A 20,993-nucleotide genomic window follows, 5' to 3' on the forward strand; every position below is an offset into this window, starting at 1 on the left:
GGAGCTCCGGGCTTACATTCTACCAATTTAGCAACTCCAATTGTTTCAGCAAAGTCCTGGGTTTACTCTAATCGGCTTAGCTTGGGTTAACTGATTACTGCAAACCAATCTCTATAGAAATGGTATGTGATTCTTCTTGGTCAGATCTCTAGACAGTGGGTACAATCAGCCCTACCTAGATAATTCAGGCTAAAACTTGAAGAGGGACATTTCCTTATAAGAACAGCAGGGTGCAGAATTTAAAAGAAGGGGTAAGAGATCAAGGGAGAGCAAAAATACTAGATGTGTACTATGCCCTTTATGAAGCAAAACAATCTAGTGGCTAAAATCACTTTAGAGTTAGACAGACCTGAGCTTGACTTCTTTTTCTACCACTTACTGAGTGTTGTTAGCTTTAAGACATTTTTTAACCTTTCTGAGCCTATTTCCCTATCTGGAAGATCAGGGTAATCATACCTACTTCATGGTGTTGTTGTAAAATCCCACCTCATAGTATATTGTAAAGAAAACATTTGTGTAGCTCTTTTCATGTGTTGATCACAAAAATGGCAGCTGTTAATGTTATTATCAGCATTCCCTGGGGTGGCTGTAGAAAGCACAAAGGCTCTTTCCTACAGAAATGGGTAGTAAAGAAGGTGAATAGCCATAGCCTAGATGCAAGCCAGGCTGCTCTGCCTCATCTTCAGGCCCTTTGGAGTCCATTGGTTTGATCTTGGTGGAATCTCTGCCTCTACTTTCTTATACTCTTCTCAGACCAATGCCACATTGCTTTCTGTCTTCTGTGCAGATTTAGCAGGATGGGCAATCCCACTTGTTCACCAAATTGATCACTTTCTATATACTTGTTCATAACTTTGGAAAAGTCCCAATTATGGATTTTCCAATCTAAGAATAATATAAATTGAAAATGCCCAATGCCTACTTACATTTAAGGTGAGTCCACACTTAAGAATGCTAAGTATACTAAATCCAGTAATTTTTTAATCTGTGGCCCAGTCATACAGACCGAGGAGGCAGGGATTCAGGAAAGCCAGGTGATTTTAAGATATATCTGCAGAGTTGTAACTTAACTTCGAGAACAATAATTAACAATTAACAATGACTTAACCTTTTTGTGCCTTAGTTCCCTCACCTGTGAAATGGGGATATTAGCAGCTACTGTACCAAGGTGTGATAATTATATGGATAATTACATGCATAATGGTAAATGGTTAAGCACTTGGTAGATGTGCTCAGAGCCGTGTGAAGCCCAGAGCTGGGAAGAGAAGCCAGCAGTCTCTTTCCCTAACTTGTCCCTTTGTTGTAAGCCTGTGGGCCAGCTCTTTAGCTTACAAGCAGAGTGTGAATGTGGGAGGACATCCTGTAGTTCTAGTTTGCTGTTGGCTTTGGGCTCCATAATGAGGGTCTCTGCCTACCTCTGGACCTCATAAACACAGACTTGAGAAGAAAAATTTGCCAAAGTTCAATTGCATATCAAAGAAAACCACAGAGCCAGAGAGCTCCCTGAGGACCCACACAGCCGCTTTGTCTACTGCCAAGCCATGGCCCCAATGCATGGATACGCCTGCAAGCCAAGAGCCAAAGCCACAAAGTTCCACCAGTTCATTTAGCCTTGGCATTCAACGTACTGAGGGATCTGTTATTTGGGTTGTTGTCTCATTGTTAAGGGGTAAAAACAGAAACATCCTCGTCATCGGAAAACTGGTTTACTAAATTCACCACCACTACCCCAACCCCACCCCGAACCCTACCGTGAGAATAGCTCCACTGCCTTGTGTGACGAAATGGAGCAAATGCCAGCTTTTCCCCACTGGTGAACCCTGATCTCCTTGTGGTGATTCTTTCCCACGGGCTGACTTGGATGGGCCAGTTGTCTCATCCCAGGGTGGGTGCAGCTCTGCAGCCAATGCCACCAATGTTCAATATGGGCTGGGGTTTACCCTGTCTCATCCTGGCCCCTTTAAAATGAAGCACCCTGGATGGTTTAATTTCGATTCCAATAGCTTTTCAAATCTTCCCTAACATCTCCCCCCTACTAAAATGTACCAACAAAAAAATTCGTAAGTTCTTCCACACTTGGGATGTGCTTGTTTCTTCAAATGGTGCCCCCAAATCCAGTGACTACAAATTCTCTACCTGGATGCCATGATGCTTTGAGTTCCAAAAATGTCCCCAGATGGAAAGCTACATAGAGAACTTAAACCAGAGAATTCTGAAGTTACAAATAGTAGCTTGTCTTAGAGATGTTTATTTCCTTTAAGTCAACAAATACATGTGGGGCATGTGCTCTCTGCTGGGACTTTTAGGAGTGAGTCAACCCTGCCTTCTAATTTAGCTGAACACCTAATGTGGCAGGGAAATGGTAGCAGGTAATTGCATTTACAACCATGTGAAAAGGAAACGCAGAGAGCCACTTCTTCATGGTGGTTGAGAAGCATGTAAAAAAAAAAAAAAAAGATATCATCAAGGCCAGGCCATGAAGAAAAAGTAGGATTTCTTCAAGTGAAGGACATTCCAGGCAGGTACAGCACAAACAAAGGAAGTTAGGCTGGAAAGTTCTAGGCATTACCACACACTGAAAAGTCTTACTGGAAACATCTCAATTATGAGTAAATACTAAATTATGAGTAAAGAAAAGGTACCTAGTGCTAGGAATACTTATATATGAATTCTGTTTGAATGCTCCGAATTCATCTTTTACTAGAAGAGCTTTTACTCTCTGAAGCACACAGCTGTTTTGTTTTGTTTTGTTTTAAACAAGTTTATGCTTTTAGACAGGAAAATGCGGTCCTTAAGAAGAGACTTATGCAAGGCTGGGCAAAGGTCAGTGTCTTACATTCTGCAAGTCGCCAGGCTGGAGGCCGACCTCAGAATTCCCGTTTCCTACATTCCCCCAGACCACCCCGCCATCTAATCAAGCCAACTCCACGTCTTGGTTTTAAACATTTGAAGATGGAAAGAAATGTGACAGGTCAAAATCTCAGATTCCTTGGCTTTCTGATTACTTGCAAATCCACATAAGGCTCACATATCACCCTCCTCTCATTTTGTCAGCATCTGAATTTGTTTGGTTGTCACGTGAGTGATGAAAACTTAAAAGCTATGTTGATACGTACAGCATGTGGAAAACCACTCCCAGGTTCTCTGCTCTGAGAATGTACATGTACACATTCTTATACACCCAGACTATCGGTCCACTTGTGCACACACTCAACATCACTCGACACTCGTTTAAAAAATGCAGCGTACTGTGCACTGACTTGATGGGAAGCCACGGGCTAAGTTCTCAGACACTGGCCAAGAAGAGATGGGATCCAACCCATCCCCAGACCACAGGAAAAATACTTTCAACCACAGAGCTGGCTGCAAAATATTCTTTTTGTAGGAAACAAAATGTTTCCAGCCCTAGGATTTTTTTTTTTTTGGTCCTTTCACTGTTATTGAGCAGGAAAGGCAAATGCTTAAGCAAGAGGCCAAGTAAACATCTAAGGAAACCAAAACCAGGCTCCTCTGCTGGGAGAGTGGAACATAGGGTGAATGAGCTGCATGCTGGATAAGCCCCGGGCCTTTAGAAGCTTTGGGGGCAAAGGAACCTGGGTGGCTCTTCACGTGTTTATGACCCCGGCTTAATCCCACTGCATTGCTGCTCCATTTATTAACTAAGTAGTCTCGGACAAGTGACTTCACTTTCCAAGCCTTAGTTCCTTAAGCGTCCAGCATGAATGACCATAGATATCATAGGTTACTGTAAAGCATAAATGAAGCACATGGAGAAGTCAAACAATGCCCAACACAGAGCAGGCACTCAAGAAACATTATTTGTTAAGATAGGTGCAGTGATCTTACAGGTCACCACAGAACTATTTTCATGGATTGTTAGAACCCAAGAATTCTAGCCTCCACATTTTATAAATAAGGAAACAGTTCTAGAGAGATGACAAGGTGTGACCAAATCAGCCAGTAGTAGGCTCAGAGTTAAGACCCAGACTGCAAACTGGATGCAGAGGGCAAAGGGCGTTACAGGACCTCCCATCAGAGAGTACACATGTGCTGTTGGTTGGCGGTGGAGCTCAGACTCTAGTGCACCTAAGAATCACCTGGGTAATGTAAAAAATGCAGGTTTCTAGGCCCGCCCCTGGCACTACTGATTTGGCTTGGGAAGGCCCAGGAATCTGAATTTTTAACAAGGTGAATTCCAAGAGGTTTTCCTCTGACCTCTGGTCAAGAAGCATTATAAGAGGAAGTCATTGGCCAAATAAATAGTTGAGCGGAGTGCTAGGGTTGTATCCTATGATTTAGCACAAACAAATGATGTGGCAAGCCCTACCATGAACATTGTACAAAATAATAAATGAGGTATAGCATGACATTGCTTCTTCTTCTGGATCATTAACTGTTTCATAGAAGAGGAATTTACAACTCACAGTTGTTTGCCCAAGATCACATATCTAATTGTAGACAAAGATAGAATTTAATTCTAAAATACCATTACCTTTTTCACAATGGAGACTCTCGTCTTTCTAGGTACCTGAGGTGAAGACTATGGGCTTATGTATGTATGTTATATGTCAGAATCCATGCATTAATTTTAATCTCTGACATAATAAAAAAAAATCATCCTAGCTTTTTGAGGCATTCAGATGGAAAAATCCTCTTGTATTACCTCTGGGGCTATAATTCATTCCACTGGCTCCCTTGTAGGCTAATGGAAGAAACTTGGGAGGAAGAGTAACAATGCCATACAATGCTAGACATTTCAGGAACACCGGAACTGTTTGCATGGGTGCACACCACCTGCTTCCTTTTCATTCAATTCCTTTTCCTTCTAATATAAAACATATACCTGACCCCAAGGTCTATAATGTTCTGTGCATCAACAAATAACCACCCAAGTATCCTAGTTAGTGGGTACTGTGCTAAAAAAAATTGGGGGAACTTCCTAGACACAGCCCAAATAAATCGATATGTGATTAGATTCACAGTCATTCTTCAAGGGATGGACTTTCAGCTGTTCCGTGCAGTGATGTCGTGATAATAAGAGTCTCTTAGCAATTTCTGGGGTTTTGCCCCCACAGACTAGCAATGATGGTTACTTTTTACTTTTTGGTTCAATACTGAAGGATCTGAGAACGTACAGAACTCTAGCTCCTTCACTTCTACTTTTCTCTGATGAATGCTTTAAGACAATAATAATCTTCATCCCCCAAGAGACCCTTCTGAAAGTTGCTATGAAATGTGGGTGATACAGCAAAGTGAAATGGCCTCTTTGAAGAAAATCAGTAATGGACTCTACAGTTGTACGCTGCTTATCCTCACAAGAACCTCAGAATGCTCCAGTTCATTAAATTGATAATAATGGCCTTAGAAAAGATTTATTATGACTTAGATCGATCTTAACAAAGATTGTTGGCCAAAGAAGGGGATTATGGAATTCTTTCTATAGAATCTGAAGCGGAATCTGAATTAGAATCCAAATACTAACCACTTAACCATCCTTTCCCTCCTGCAGAGAATTCTGGCCTTTGGACCTACTCTGCTTCATGTCATCACTGCATTCAGAAGTTGCCAACTTCTCTTCCATGATATGAACCCATTAAAGGATGGGAGTCTGCCATGCTTTCAACAAGGGAGGACCAGGGTCTTGATGTATATATACAGACCCTGGAACATTTCAACACACCTCTTATAGAGGACGTTCTGTTGGTTTCAAACCCTCAACCCCCCCAACACATATTTCCAGCCATTAAAATGTTTCCTGAGCTTAGATACAACTGGAAAGTTTTGGAAAATCCCACAGGAAGGAGAGAGGGCCAAGAGAGCTCCTTTTCTCATGCCATTCAGGAAGCACCGAACAAAATGTTTGCGCTCCAAGACAGCTCAGCCTAAGAACCCGACTCTTAGGGCTGGAGAATCACAGTAGGCAGAGGAGCTCTTTGGGGGAACTAGGGCAATGGAAAGTATTTGGGGTCTTATAGTAACCACGTGCCAATCAGAGAGCTTATGTAGAGCATGCCAGTCAAGTTCCATCAGGAAAACAGGACTCATCCCACGTAGTTTAAGAGAGAGAATTTAATGTGGGGAACTAGTTACAAATGTGTTGGAAGAGCTGAAAGGAAAACAGGGGCAGTGAGGCAATCCAGAGACTAGCAGCAATAGGAAGCCACCACCATCCTCAGGGCTAGAGGAGCAAGGGAAGAGGTGCTGTTACTAGAACCCAGAAAATGGAGCTGCCTAACTCCAGCTCTTTTTGGAGCTGGGACCACACAAAGGTCATGGAGGAGGACTAGTGTTACTACCACCTGAGACACCATTGGAAGAGAGAGGAAGGCAGAAATACATTACTTTTCCCGTACTTCTTCCCTCTACCCTCCTTTCAGGACCCCAAACTAAGTAGAATCATGGAAAGGGAGCCTGGGAAATGCAGATTGTAGGATTGGTCCTGTGTGGTACCAAGCAGAGCAGGGGAAAGGCAGGGAAGAGATCTGAGCAAAGAAGCAATCGACTGGCATGACCCACTAAGGCATGGATTCCTGGTTCCCAATTTGTAAATGGGGATCTTTTAGAAAACCCTGAAGCCTAAACTGGTAGTTCTCCTAATTAGTTAGTGATTCCACATCCCTGGAATTTAAATATGCCAGAATTCACTGGAGAGGAAGACACAGTTATCCATAGGGCCCTCTCCTCTCTGAGCTCAGGGGCTTGCATGCAAATAGTTTGTACCTTTCCCTTTCCCCTGCAGGTGTTTCCAAACTTCATTTTTCATACATTCTGATGACAACTGTCTTTTTATAGAAGTTAGGGTTCTAAAAGAAGGAAATAGTACTGAGGGTGGAGAAGAGAATGATGGGCGGCTGGAAGCAATGGTGTGGGGCACATAGGGGAAGAGAAAATTTTGACTCAATATTCTGCACAATGGTAAGAAATCCCTTCTGATCTCCAGGCTACTCACTGAGAGCAGTCATTGAGGTATGGGAGGAAGAATGGAAGCAGCCACACTGTCACATCGAGCAGAGCCGGCTCTTCTCTCCCTCCCAGGCCTGCTCGTCCTCCTGTACTAGCCCATTCAGTGAGTGATGACCTCATCTACCCACTTCCATCAGAAACGACCCCTCCTTCCAGACCCCTCTCTGTGTGTTTAAGTGCTGTTGATCCTGCCTCCATCTCATACCTCTTCCTTCTTCTCCATCTCAATGGCCACTGCTTTGGTTCAGGCCCTCATTTCTTTCCATCCGATTTCAAACCCATAGGGCAAACTTCTGCCTGAAAGAACCTTGTAAGTACAGATCTGATGTCACAGCCCCACTGAGAGCTCTCAATGGGGTTCTGAAAGCTTTCAGGGTCAAGTCTGATTTGCCCTACATTTCTTTGCTTTGCCTTTATATACAGACTCCATTTCCCCTACCCCCACCCATTGTACAGACACACACATACCCTCCCCAGTAGCACTTCTTTGCAGTTCCCGCCCCAGAGCCTTTGTTCATATTGCTTCCTCAGCCTCCTTCCCCATCTACCTGGCAAATCCTGATATATCATTCAAGTCTTCTCTTAAACATTATAACCTCTTCTGAATCTTTCCCTGATCAGGTCTTTCTTCCCTGCTGAGAGTTCTAAATACCCTAATATTGATGCCCACACTGTACTCTGTCACAGTTCCCTCAATACCTACTTGCATGTAGTTACATGGCAGTCTCTCTCAACTAAGTGTTCTCCCTCCACTATGGTTCTTCAGGGCAGGAAATGGGGCTTTACTGGACTTCATATTCCCCAAATTTGACAAATGTATCTACCCAGAAAAGATCAGAAGGTAGAAAAAGAGGAGGGAGGGATGGAAGGAAAAGGGAGTGTCCAATACAAAGAAAACTTAATGGTCTAGTCTAGATAAAAATACAAGAGTTACAAGAGGATCCATGTCTATGGTTAGAGTACATGCAAAGGACTTAATTGAGGAAAAATATTAAATTTTTCAGAGATAAAAAAAGATTTCACAGATCCTGTGGCAGTCACTTAGCCAACATGTTTCAGTGGGTTTTCCTTGAAAATGTTTCGCCTTTGGACATTATACAACATGTAATGAGACCCTGTATGCACTGGGATCCTAGAGACAAATGAAGCCTTTGGTAGAAATGCAGGCTGTTTAATTTAAACTGAGATTATAGGCTGGTTCTGAGACAGATTGGCCTTCTCAAATCGATGGGATGAAATGCTAACAGACTCTTAGCAGAGCCAATCACAGAGATCTTCAAGCAAGGTCTAAATGAGAAAAGGGAAGAGGGAGGCATAAAAAGGTAAGGCTAGTGCCAGAATGGAGTCACAGGTAGAAAATGGAGATGAGTCACAAAAAGCCTAACATTCCCGTGCATGGACAGTATAGGAGAGTATGCCTGCAGAGAATACTGTATAAATAGCCACAAATAAGAGAGAGCAGCTTTCCCATTCCAGTAGACATTCACTGAATCTCCATTAGGATGCTGGGATAATACTTTCAAAGAAGAACTGACTACTCAGAAAAAAGTTAAAGGTAAATCATGAAATTGATTACTATGTGGGGAAAGTGACTTTGCAAAGACAGACACAGGGATAAATATCATTTATATGTAATTTTGTATCATCCATGAGGGAAGAGATTATCTCCACAGGGTGCACCACTGTACCTCTTGGGTCCTGCAAGGTTCTCACTTGAGGGGACTAGAAATGGATAGGTACAGGTCTGTCCCCACTATGGGCAAGACTCCACAGAGACGTTCTCTTTCTGCTTTGACATTGTAAATATCAGACATTGAAGCCAAACCCAGAACATGGAAATGATGCTGGCTGGAAAGGCCAGAACTTGGGAGTTGAGAGAGGAAGGGCCAGGACTTCCCCTGACTGAATGGGGAGATGTCCCATGAAGCACGTTCTTCCTCAAGAGTGTTCTGTTGCCATATAGAACCACATTGTTATAGGAAATAACTGATGATTATTTAACAGAGATAGAAAAAGCTCTCTCAAGGTAATGACTCATTCCACTCTTTGAGGGGAGCATCCACCTAGTACGACCACTGAGGGTGGCCACACCACAGTGGTTGAATGGAGAAATTTCCTGCAAGTAATTTCAAGCAGCACGCATGAATAATCTTACTTTAACATGGAAGTCAGTAGAAGATAATGGTTAAGAACTCAGGGACGTAGGAGTGTACGTATGTGCATGGGGGAGGAGGGATCCTTAGAAGCCATGGGACTCAAAGCAATTTTTAAAAGTTCTATAAACTTCAATGTACTCATCTAGGAAGTATACCCAGTAATATCTACTCATAGGGTAGTTGTGAGATTTAAACAGGAGAATGCCCACAAAACACTTAGCAGAGTAACTGGCACAAAGGAAACTCTCAATAAATTGCTGGTTAGACAGAGCAAAGAAGTCCGAAAGCCAGGGCTGGAGGGGCTTTGGGTGATTTGTTCTCAATCCCTCCCAGGTATACCAGGTGCTTCTGTTGTAACTTTTTAAGGTTTATAACAATGAACCTCATTCCAAAGTTTTGACATTCAGAGAATTTTGTTACTTCAAGTCATGGATCATAATTCCAGTTCAATCTCTCACTGCCAATTCTGAGTCGAGGATTCAGAAAGTAGGCAGTGGGGTATAGCCCCTGTAGCTTGGCTCTCTAAAGGTGTTCTCAAAATCATAGTCCCTTTGGTAACAATAAAACAAGGGTCCAAGACTCAAGCACACATGCTCTTTGTCCTAGATGCCAGAATTCTTAAGCTCTGCCAAACCAAGAAGCGAAACTTTCAGAAAGATACCCTCTGTGGAAAATCTCTGCTTCAAACATTTGAACTCTAAGGTGGTGGCCAGGAGACATTGATTTAAAAATCCAGGGAAGGTTATGGGGTGGGGAGAGGGAGAAAGTGTGCAGAGAGGGGCCACCGGGTGAGAAGAAGGTTGAGGGAAGGAAAGAGGGCATATGTCAACTCTATGGTAACTGAAAATTCCAAATTATTTAGAGCAGCAGAAATTAGTAAAGTTCAATTACTTATATTGCGGTTGGCAACCAATCATGCAGTAGATAATGTTTAGTATATCATAAAATGTTATGGTAACATCATCAGACTTAACTAAATTCAAACTGAATCCTAGAGACATATTTGATGTGTTTTTCCCTACACCTCCATCATGTAAATCCTTTGTCAGCTTCCCATGCCCGTACACCTAACTTCATAAGCCATGAAGATTTTAGAAGGGTCTGAAGCCCCACTGCACCCCTTGCCCCAGTGAGGTCAAAATACACACCAGCATTGTACCATGTTGAACTGACCCTCTCAGCCACAGTAGACCCTGGGGAGAAGCAGAGACCACAGGCCCAGGCAGTGTACTACTTGGGCAGGCGTACTCCCCTGGCAATGGCAACCAGATGACGAATTCTCCGAGCTGGATCTGCTTCAGCCACATGTGTGACAAGCTGTGCTATTCAAATCACACACAGACGGGGCAAGGAGCATTTCTGAATCACAGTCACATGCCAGGAGTATTTCTCAGCCAAATAATGGCAAGAGCAAGAGGAAAAAAGCAAGAAGCAGCTCATCATCTCCTTCCTAATGTCCCTGGCCCTGGAGTGGGAGGTGCTGTTCTAATATGTAATGCAGTAAGCTTTGGAGGTAAGCTAAATGACATTCTAGATCCAGTCATCCCTGGGGAGAAAGATACTAAGGACCATTCATTGTAAGCCAAAAGAATCATCACTAAGGCAAGGCCTCATTTTCCAGCACCTCATTTGATTACTGAAGTAAAAAAAAAAAAAAAAAAAAAGTGCCTACATCTCAGAGGACATGGTATAGCAAGAAGACTTGGGCTTGGAAGTTAAACAAACTTGGTCTCAAATCTTGGTCTACTACTGAATACACATTTATCCTCTTAGCTCAGTTTCTCTATTTGTAAAAACAAGATGATAAGATCTCTGTTGAAGACTTGTTGTGGGGTCAGTGGAAATAATGCATGCGAAAGGATCAAACATGATGCCTGCAACAATAAGTACTCAATAAAGACTAACCCCCTTCCCTCCTGAGACAATAAAGAGGACTTTAAATTAGTGTTGCCTGGAGCACCTGAAGCCATCAAGGATGCTCTTCACTACCGAACTGTGGGATACTGTGGGATCCTGAGACCGCAGGAAATGGGTCTCCACACAGACTGCCTCCTTCCCCCGTTCCACTCTGACTTTCTCAAATAAAGATGCAAAGACTCAAAAATATGATAATCACAACACTTCTCTCATTCTGAGAAGACCACACAAACAAAAGACTTGAAAATTTGAAGGTTCCCAAACCATCACATACCTTTAGCCTATGAAGCTAGGCAACAGGAAGATCAAGATGAAGGGTGACTCACCATGAGCACATGTGACCATTTGTGAAGAGGGGCAGAGAAGACAGCCTTGTTTGCAGGATGTTGTCTATAAAGAGTCATTCGGCGGGGAAGTCCATGCTCATTTTGAAGTTCAATTTAGAAAAAGTCATGTATTCACCAAGAATTTAAAATGCTGACTTTCTTTCCTTCCTTCCTTCCTTCCTTCCTTCCTTCCTTCCTTCCTTCCTTCCTTCCTTCCTTCCTTCCTTCCTTCCTTTCTTTCTTTCTCTCTCTTTCTTTCTAGATTTATCTGTTTACTTGAGAGAGAGAGAGCATGAGTGGGAGGGGCAGAGAAAGAGGGAGAGAGAGAATCTCAAGCAGATTCCCCGCAGAGCGTGGAGCCCCATGTCACGACCCTGAGATCGAGACTTGAGCCGAAACCAAGAGTCGGTTGCTTAACTGTCTGCTCCACCCAGGCACCCCTAAAATGCTGACTTTCATCTGGTAATTCATTGCAATGTGGGGTGGGATGGTGCTTTTAAAAAAATATATTTTTTTGCAGAGTTCTGTAGACCCTTTTTATAGGCCACTGAAAGTCATAGAGGATATAAACATCACTTTGCCTACAAACCTAGTAAATTGATTGGGCTAGGGCACTTTTTTGCCCAGAGTTTTTCTATTAAAAGTCAGCATAGTAGAGTGAAAATAGCAACAGATTAGAAATGAGAATTTAATTCCACCCCCATTTCTGCTACTTATTAGTTGTGTGACCCTGAGTAAGTCACAACCTCAACTGCCTACCCCTATCTGTAAAATGAAATGGCTAGAATACAGTGTCATTCTGAGGACCACCCTGGTGAGAATCACCGGAAGTGCTTGCCCTCATGGAATGGTCACTGGGGCAGGGCCTAGGAATCATCATTAATAAACACCTGTGGTTCTTATGCTGGCTATAGTTGAGAATCCCTATATCCCTTGCTATTGTTGAGATCATCTCTAGGAGGCATCTCAGATGGGACATTGTCATATCCTAAAGGCTTTAAAGGTTCTAGTGAAAGCACTGGTTCATTTATAAATCAGTTCATAGTTTATGTAGCTCTTGCTTTTCCTAACCAAAGACGTTGCCCCATTTTCTTCTCAGTCATAGCTGACCAAAGCCAAAATACAACATCCTGTCCAAACTTCATCCTCAAATGAGCCAAATACATTTCAGTGTCCTTGACTCTCAGGTCACTGCCTTGTCCAAGAGATCTCATAGCTGTTTCCTATGTTGTTTCCCAACTGAAAACACTTCTCTTCCCTAGCCGACAACAAGGTCTTCAGTTTGGTTCCAAAGCCCTGTGTCTCTTCCACTTCCTGCAACAGCTGAGATTTCTCTGGAAATCTCTCATTCACATATTTGCCCTGGTTTACTTAGCAAGTTAGAGCTGGGAGGGTCACTGAATAAGGGGATTTGGTACCAGACAGTGTGTAAAAATAAAACCAGTCAGAGCTGGAGGAGAATGACAGAGGTGATAAAATACTGGGACGGTGAGTGGCTCAGTAAAGGGGAAGTCACCTAAACACTGTGTTAGTGGACTGGTTACTCAGCCTCTCATGGTCAGAGATCATGATCTCAAAGACAGAAATAAGGACATGTACTAAGTCTTCCATAAAAACAAATGTATTTGATTTACAGTAGTATTCTTCATTCACAGATAATGTCTTCTCTATTTTTTGGTATTAAAGTATCTTTTCCTTTTGAAATGGTGGTAATGCTTAATTTTACAACTCTACTTTTTAAGGACATTTAAAATCCTATGATGGCTCTCCCCCCAAAGCCCCCCCTTATTTTGTTTTGATTTTGATTTGAACTTTTCTTGACTCCCTGTGGCTCAAAATCTCCTAGGAAAGACTGACTCTCCCCCTCGGCAAAGGTACATTGTCTATCATGGCCAAGGCATCTGAAAAGCAGACCCCTCTCAGAAGCTTGGGGGCAACTGTACTAATGGATTTTTAAATGGCAATTTCCAGTCGAACCCCTTCAAGGGAAAGTTTTCTCTACTTGAACCCATTCAGAAGTAGTGATTATATTATATTTTTATTTTTTGAGTACATTGACTTTTTCCAGAGGGAGTCCAGTGGAATTTGGGGTGTTTTTTTTTTTTTGGTAGGTGGTGGGGAAGGCATTGATCTTTCTATCTCAAACGTGGAGACAGAAACAGGGAGTGTCCACTTGGGTCTCTACGTTGTCCTTTCTCAGATGGAGCCTGTCTTTAAGCTCTGAGTCTAGCTCACCGCATTCATTTGCTATTACTGCTCAACTGCAGGCAGGATTTCCTCAGATTTTAATACAATTGCCTGGTGACCTGAAAAAAAAGAATCCTTTTAAAAGTCACCATTCTGGGTTCCTCTTTTATACATTTTCCCAATCTGCTCAATACCTGTTACAGCACTTCTGGAGGAAGAGTGTGGGCAGGGGTTAGGCTTCACACTTGAGCAGCTCTGAAAAGGGATGGAACATTTATACCCAAGGCAATGTACTTGGCTGGGATTCTATGTTCCCTTTGCTATTTCTGCAGACATTTATGCTTAAAAAGAAATTTCTCCCACCCCTGCAGCCAAACTTCTCCTCCGACTGGATATACACACATACATAGCAGTCTCCTTGCCTAAAAACAGCAGACGGGCTGAGGTAGAAAGAAACAGAATAAACACAATGACCCGGAACCATTTTACAAAGTGAGAGGGGTTCATTTTTGAGTGAGGGCAACTAAGCCTGAATTCCTCTCTGGAGGAATCTGCAAATAGCGAGACATAAAACTACGACTTCCATGAGGTAAAACATCCTCTTCAATGTCTTTCTTTGGGTGAATATGATTGTATGTCTCACATTCTTCCCCAAACCTTTCCTTCAGCTTATCTGGGAGAAAAGATTTCTCATCTTTCCTTTAGTCAGTCCTCCATTAAGCCTATCCAAGCACAGACAGCAGAACCCATGACTGGTTGGAAGATGGCAACAAAGGTTTCTTACCCTTCCCCTCAGCCAAAGTCCGCAGGCTGCCTGTTCCCTGAAAGCAGCTGTGGGAACCCCTCTCCCTCATTCTGCCTGGGTCTGTGTTTAGGGCTCTGGTTTGCTTACACAGAGGAATTCCAACTAGGATTTCAAGGGAAGCCTGACTCTCACTCTCCCATAGGCCCCAGCAGGCTGGTTTTGCAAAAAGATATTCCTATATTCAGTACTCGTACAGCACTTCTTTATAAGGATCTGCTTATAATTGTCAAGGTCTGATGCCAACCTTTTTAACTGACAATTATTAATACTTTAAAGGAACTATTAAGCTGCATAACTCAACACCTATGGTGAAGAGTGATTCCAAATAAGCAGTATGGCCTTCTTCCTTAAGACGAGGTCCACATATGGATATGAGGAGTTTCTCTCTCTACCTCTCTCTCTCTTTTTTCAAAATATATGTATTGAACATGTAAGTGTCAAGCATTGTTCTGCTTCTGAGAGTATACAAAGAAGATTCAGTCACAGCCTTCAAGGGGCTCACAATCCAGGTTTCACTCATGCAAGAACAGAGGAAAGTACTAGGTGCATCTGTGGGCAAAACTGAGGGAAATGGGGCTGATTAAAGCTCGGTGTCAGGAAATCTCCACAGTGATGGTGTTTTAAGTCTTTTAAAACACAAAATGGATACTGAGAGAAGAATTGTATCACCAGAAAGGAGACACTAAATACTTCCCAGATGCAAAATGACCTGGGACCTTGAGAAAACCCTAAGGATTCTGGTAAGGACCAGGAGTTTGAGTAACATTATGGGTCTTGTCAACAATTTACTGGGTACTTTAGGCTCTTCCCTCAAGTGTTCTTTACCTTCCGGGTGACTTCTAAATAGAAGATGAAAATATTATTATAAAGTCCATTTAAATAAACCTACTATATGAAAAAGTTATCTCTTCCCAGTTTGTTGAAATGAGGGAGTCATAATATTTATTTCATCAAGGGGGTGTGAAGCTTAGTTGGGATTAATTTCCTTCATTACTCCTTCCAGGGCACTGAAAAATTTATATGATCCCATATGTGGTTTGTAGGAACAGACTTCATGATGAGTTGATGAGAAATAGTATGAATATTTCACCAAGTTTTTCATCATTGTTTCAAGTAGAACCGCCCTCACTCCAGCTTTTCCAGCCTCTCAGGATGGCGCGTCTGGTCACTGCCAATCCGTTGTGTGTGCTGCTGCCTCACCAACCACCCCAGAGCCTTCCTTTGTGGAAAACCGCCCTCTCCGCCACGCTCACTAGACCCACCACATGCAGCATGTACCGTTTATACGTTCGCCTCTTTCCCCAGGTGATTGTGAACATCTTCAGGGCATCGACTTACTCATATTTGAATCTCTGGCATCTTATGTGGTGACTAGCAGAGAAGAGGTGAGCAAATAAAGCCCCATCAAATGACTGAGGGCACAAATCCTCTGCTCTTGTGACAAGGCCAAAACCAACCCACGTCTTCTGAACATGGGGACCTGCTCTCCTGTTTGTCTTCTTTTCCTGTTCCTCCTCACCCTGAATTTTCCCTTTCCTTTCTCAATAATATACATTTATCTATTTAAGGCAGTGGTTTTCGGCCTTGACTGTGCAGTAGAATCACTTGGGGGAGCTTTACAAATAAACACTGGTGCCCAGCCCACCAACACAGATTTCGATTTAATTGGTCAGGGTGGAGCTCTGGGGCTGGTATTGTGTAAATGCTCCTGTGATGAGTCTGCAAATGCAGCCAGGCTTGAGAAACACTGATTTAAAGTGATAACTCAAGTCCGTCTTTTAGAAAGACTGATGTGCCTCTGGTGAGTTTACCTTGCTCTGGTTTCAAAGCAGGCACCGTCTTAACCACTTATTCGGTAACAAATCGAACGCCGCCTTATGACAGCACTTCGCTATTCATTTGTTCCTGGGCTCCGGCACACCATTTTGATGATCCGTGAGTGTAGACACACGTACCATCTCTCACACCAGACCAGAAGAACCTCGAAGGTGCGACCGAGTCTTCTACTTCTTTGTATCCCCAAGCCATGCACATTGTGGACCAAAACATATTTTTGATTATTAAAAAAAAAAATAAATCCGAAATACTAAAAAAAAAAAAAGAAAAAAAAGAACAACCCTAGTAGAGGCCATTTTAATTCCACTTTAAGGACATGTGTTTGGTAAGAGTAAAAATGTTGCAAAAAGGGTGGGGCAGGATTGAAGCTGACTAGAAAAAGAGTAAATAAAAGTCAAATGGAAAGAAAACTAAATTAGTCCAAAAGAAAATGTTCCCCAGCTTCTTAAGAGGGTTTTTGCAAACACTGAAGCAGAATAAACAAGACAGTTAACTTGGCTTGTGCCCTGATAAGGAGATTTCGTTCTTGGTTATATAATTTTACAAAGTTTCCAGGGTGTAAAGAAAATAATCAGCCAGGGAGGACTCCTTCCCTTGGACTCTACAACTCAGCTCTTGGTTTAATCGGCTTGCAGAGCTGCTCAGCTTGACCTGCCCTCCTTCCAGCCCTGTGATCTCAGACTAAGCCTCACGTTCAAGGAGCCCTGGTGGAGAGCCCAATGTCATAGAAACAGGATCAAACATAATCCTCATTCCATGTCCTTGATCCCTTGGTGTAGCAGCCTCGGTGCATTGGTGGGGGTGGGGAGAGCTCTACCTGGTATCTTCTCCTGGTGGTTAGTGTTCCAGAGGTCGGCCGATGCTACCGTGATCTAGGCATGTTCTTCCACTAAGTAGTGTTATGAGGAAGTACTGCTTGGAACAACTACCTTAAAGACCAGCTTAAAGCACTGTTTTGTGCACATATCCCAGAAAAGGTTTATCTTCATACAGCTTCTTTACTTTGTCAGAAGTAAGACCACAGGAAAAGCTCAGTGGATCACGATGCACATCCTCTGCTAAAGTGAGATAAGTTCATCAGATAGACACATGTTTTCTACATCAAATTTTATCCTACTTATTAGGCCACAAATTGAAGGACTGGTCAAAAGGCATGCACATTTCTATAGATTAATTAAGTGTAAGTTCTTTTGCCTGGGTTGGCCATTTTAACACTGGTCATATTTTACTTTGCTATGGCATTTTATTATACTTTACTATTATATTTACATATTTTACTAATTAGTGTTTGAAAACATGATTCAAAAGCATTTAACTCTGCTTTTGATTGATTAGCAATGATAGTAACATGTTGTCCTTTGTAGATTAAGATAACACCCTGACTCATTTGATAAGCTATGAGTTGATAAACTGTCACTGATCTATCCATGCTGTGCTCCTCATTCTTCTTGTGACTAGTGGCCTGTGTTTGACCTTATGAGCCAAGAACCAAGAGCCACCAAAATCTTGCAGTTACCAAAGAGACATAAAATAATAGCATTTGTCCTACCAGCTACCTTCTATTGATATTGAAAACATGGAAATGACTGGCTAATTTATTAAAGCAAAAGGAAAAGAAAAATATGGCTCTAACTTCTTTATATACTAATAAATGCAAGCTAGAATTGGTAAAACAAGGATCTGAGAGTCTGGAGTCCAGGCTACCATATATAACAGACTACATCACAAAATCAGTGTGTGCCATCTAAAACCTAAAACAGAAATAAACTACACATTTTCAAGGAACGGGGTTACATGGATCGACACTGATTCACAAGCAATTTTGCTTTCTCAAATAGCAGTACTGCCTGACAATCCTTAATGATATCCCTGATAGCTGCAAACTGGGTTTATTGAACATAATTTATAACCTAGGGTACAAACCAAAGGACATCACGTTCTACAGGAACATCTCTGGCTATGTTCCACTGAAAAGAGAAGTAATGGATTCAGAAACCAGGATACTTGAATCACAGGGGTAAAGGTATCACTGAGGTAATGAGCACGCCAGGGCCTGAAAACTTGAGAATGTTCCCCTAAACAAAAACAAGCAGCTCTATCTTCTCAGAACATGGCTGACTCAATCATCAAGATGGAATGTTATTTACACAGTCCCAAGCAAACCAAGAAGAATCCTCTGGTCTGTAACCAAGGGCACTCGGAAAGTTATGTCTGGAACAGGCAAAGGCTCATGTCTGTTTCTGATGATTCCTGACTCCTTGAAAGACAGCCAATTTACCTAATGCAGGTAAAGGGCAACAACTCCCTGCCACCTCCTCCAGAAAGGACCACCAGCATGATATTTCATGCCTCTTTAGTGAATAACCTGGATTGTAATGTATTTAGCAAGATGGGCAAATCTGGATTCTGAATTCTGCCCCATTCAACAAATCAGAACAATCACCCTATCTTCTTCCTCCTCCTGCTTGTGGGAGAGGTCATGATGGAACCTGGTCCACACAACAGAATAAAGTTGAGGTTAGGCATCGAGAAAAATAAAGTCCCTAATTATGAAACATTTTACCAAAGGGGTCAGACTGTGGTGTCCCTTTCTTTAGAGTGAAAGAAAGGGTGTAGAAAGTTAAACTTTCTGGATGGAAGGCGGGGGAGTTCTCATTTGAAGCCAGGATAGAAACCATCAATAGGGAGCCCTGAGAGAGCTATCATCCTTTTGGGGGTCTCTCTAGCACCTTTTGGTATTTGAACCTACTGGCTTAGGAGTTAATGCACAAGCATCCAGGGTCTGGGGAACAGTTAAATCACATGAAAAGATTTGTCTGGACTTCGGTTTTCAAAGCATACTAACCTCAAGAAAAAGCACCATCACTATTTAACTTGTACACAAATTATCTAGTCCTCAACAAATACAAGCTAAGTGAAATGATCATTCACCCTTTAGAGACGGAGAGTTTGAGATCCCTAGAGGGTGGACCTTGGTCACTTCCAAGCCATTGGCAAATATCAGGAGGCATGCTAACTCCATGGGCTCTATTCTTACACATTTTTTCCTGTGAGTGACTGATTTCCCACTTCATTATAACGGCTATTGGGGCGGGCAGGGATGCTGGTTTCTTTACTTAGCCCCTGACAGTGCTGGCCCAGGACAGACAAAGTGGGCAATGCTTTCAGAAGACAAACACTCAGATTGCTAAGTACATCTTGCTCTCTAAACTCGACAATCAGAAAACATTTTCAAAGCACTCACCTGTCTTCTCTCTGAACCAAGGTACTGGAGAATCAGCCGGGTGTTCACACTGTGACTCCAGGTGTTTCCTAGGGCAGCCGTCACACAGCTGGATCCAGAAGAGCCTGAAATGACATAGGGCAAAACCATGATTATGAATGCCCACTCCTTGTAATGGTGTTTCACATAAACAAAAGTCCAATCATTGCTCATTGCTTAGAGACTCCTGGGGGGCTCAGTTCATTACCACCAAAGCTGACAAATTAGAGAAGAAGGAGAGAGGTTAAGGAACATGAGACTAAAAATAAAAACCAGCATGCGCTTCCTTCAGCCTCAGTGAAAGAGACCACCACTGAGCTAAAAGATAACGGAGGTATACATCGAGAAGAGCTTGCATGCAAGGCAGCTGGGAACCATTGCTAATAATAAATCGAGCCACTCAACATCCGTGGCAGAAAGGCATAATGCTACTACACAGAATAAGAGCCAGTTATGAAATAGTCTTAGTTTAACAGAGTTGTAAGACTTGTTTAGCTTGATAAGAGTCTTAACTCAATTTTCCTTATCAATATAGAAATGGCGGCATATGCATATAAAATTCCTTTGCTCTTCCAACCCCTGTGCGCGCGCACACACACACCACACCCACCCAGAAAAGGAATCCGGAAGATCTAACCATTTCATATCTAATCTGTATTAGACAACCTTACCCCCAGAGAAACACTCTTTCACCTTCTAAGGCTTTCCTGCAAGGGGGCGGATCTGAAGGACCCATCGGAGTTTCTAGTCTACTCCAAGTTGTGCTTCACCTACTACCTTACATCTCCAGAGCTTCGCTGACCCCTTTTGACATCACCAGTAGGAAACTATGCCTGATCGCTTCTTCTTCTTCCTCCTAGAGGCAGGCTCACAAATCCCACCACTTAGAAGACTGCCTACCCCCCTCCCCTCATATCTGGCACATCCTGAGATCTCCTCTGAATTCCCATGCCCATTTTGGCCCTGGGCCATGAGAGGAATCCTAGCCCTAAGGAGCACAGTGGGACATTCACTGTGCCTTGTATGCTGAAGATGCCATCTCTTTGCAATGAGGAGACTGAGTACAGAGAGGCTGAAGTCCACCAAATTAGCTAAAACAACATGAGGCCTTGAGCTTCTCATTCATTGACTGCTTACTGCATCATCTGATTTTCACCCCTCAGTCTTGAGTATTAGTCTTCTTTTCTTTTCTTTTTCTGGTCCTGTCATCTTTCAGGGCGGTCTACCAACTTTGTATGGCCTTATACTCCTGGGCCCAAAGATTACAGCAGATGAATGTGGGTCAGTGGCTCAAGGCTGGAGGTGATTTTGTTGGCAATGTGTAAGTGGGAGTGCTGCTGGCATTTAGAGGGTAGAGGCCAATGACGCTGCTGAACACCCTGCAACGCACAGGACAGGTCCCCATAACAAAGAATTATCCAGCGCCAAACACAAGGGTGCTGAGGTTGAATGCCCCTGCGTTAGACAACACCAACCATAAATTTTCTCTGGTTCAATAGATACAGGAATGAATTAGATGGAAATCAACAACTGGGACCACA

At 42.7% G+C, this 20,993-nt stretch overlaps 1 protein-coding gene across 21 annotated transcripts in view; it reads right to left on the reverse strand.

Moving 5' to 3' along the window:
* Positions 1-20,993, reverse strand: part of RAD51B (RAD51 paralog B) — a 716,334-nt gene that overhangs the window by 188,382 nt on the left and 506,959 nt on the right. For all 21 annotated transcript variants that reach the window (XM_057318613.1, XM_048219988.2, XM_048219986.2 and 18 more), the window contains one exon: positions 19,435-19,538. In XM_057318613.1, the coding sequence (XP_057174596.1) occupies positions 19,435-19,538 (104 nt within the window). The remainder of the gene's footprint in view (positions 1-19,434; positions 19,539-20,993) is intronic.

Source organism: Ursus arctos, unplaced genomic scaffold (genome assembly GCF_023065955.2).
Source record: "Ursus arctos isolate Adak ecotype North America unplaced genomic scaffold, UrsArc2.0 scaffold_25, whole genome shotgun sequence".
Lineage (NCBI taxonomy): Eukaryota > Metazoa > Chordata > Mammalia > Carnivora > Ursidae > Ursus > Ursus arctos.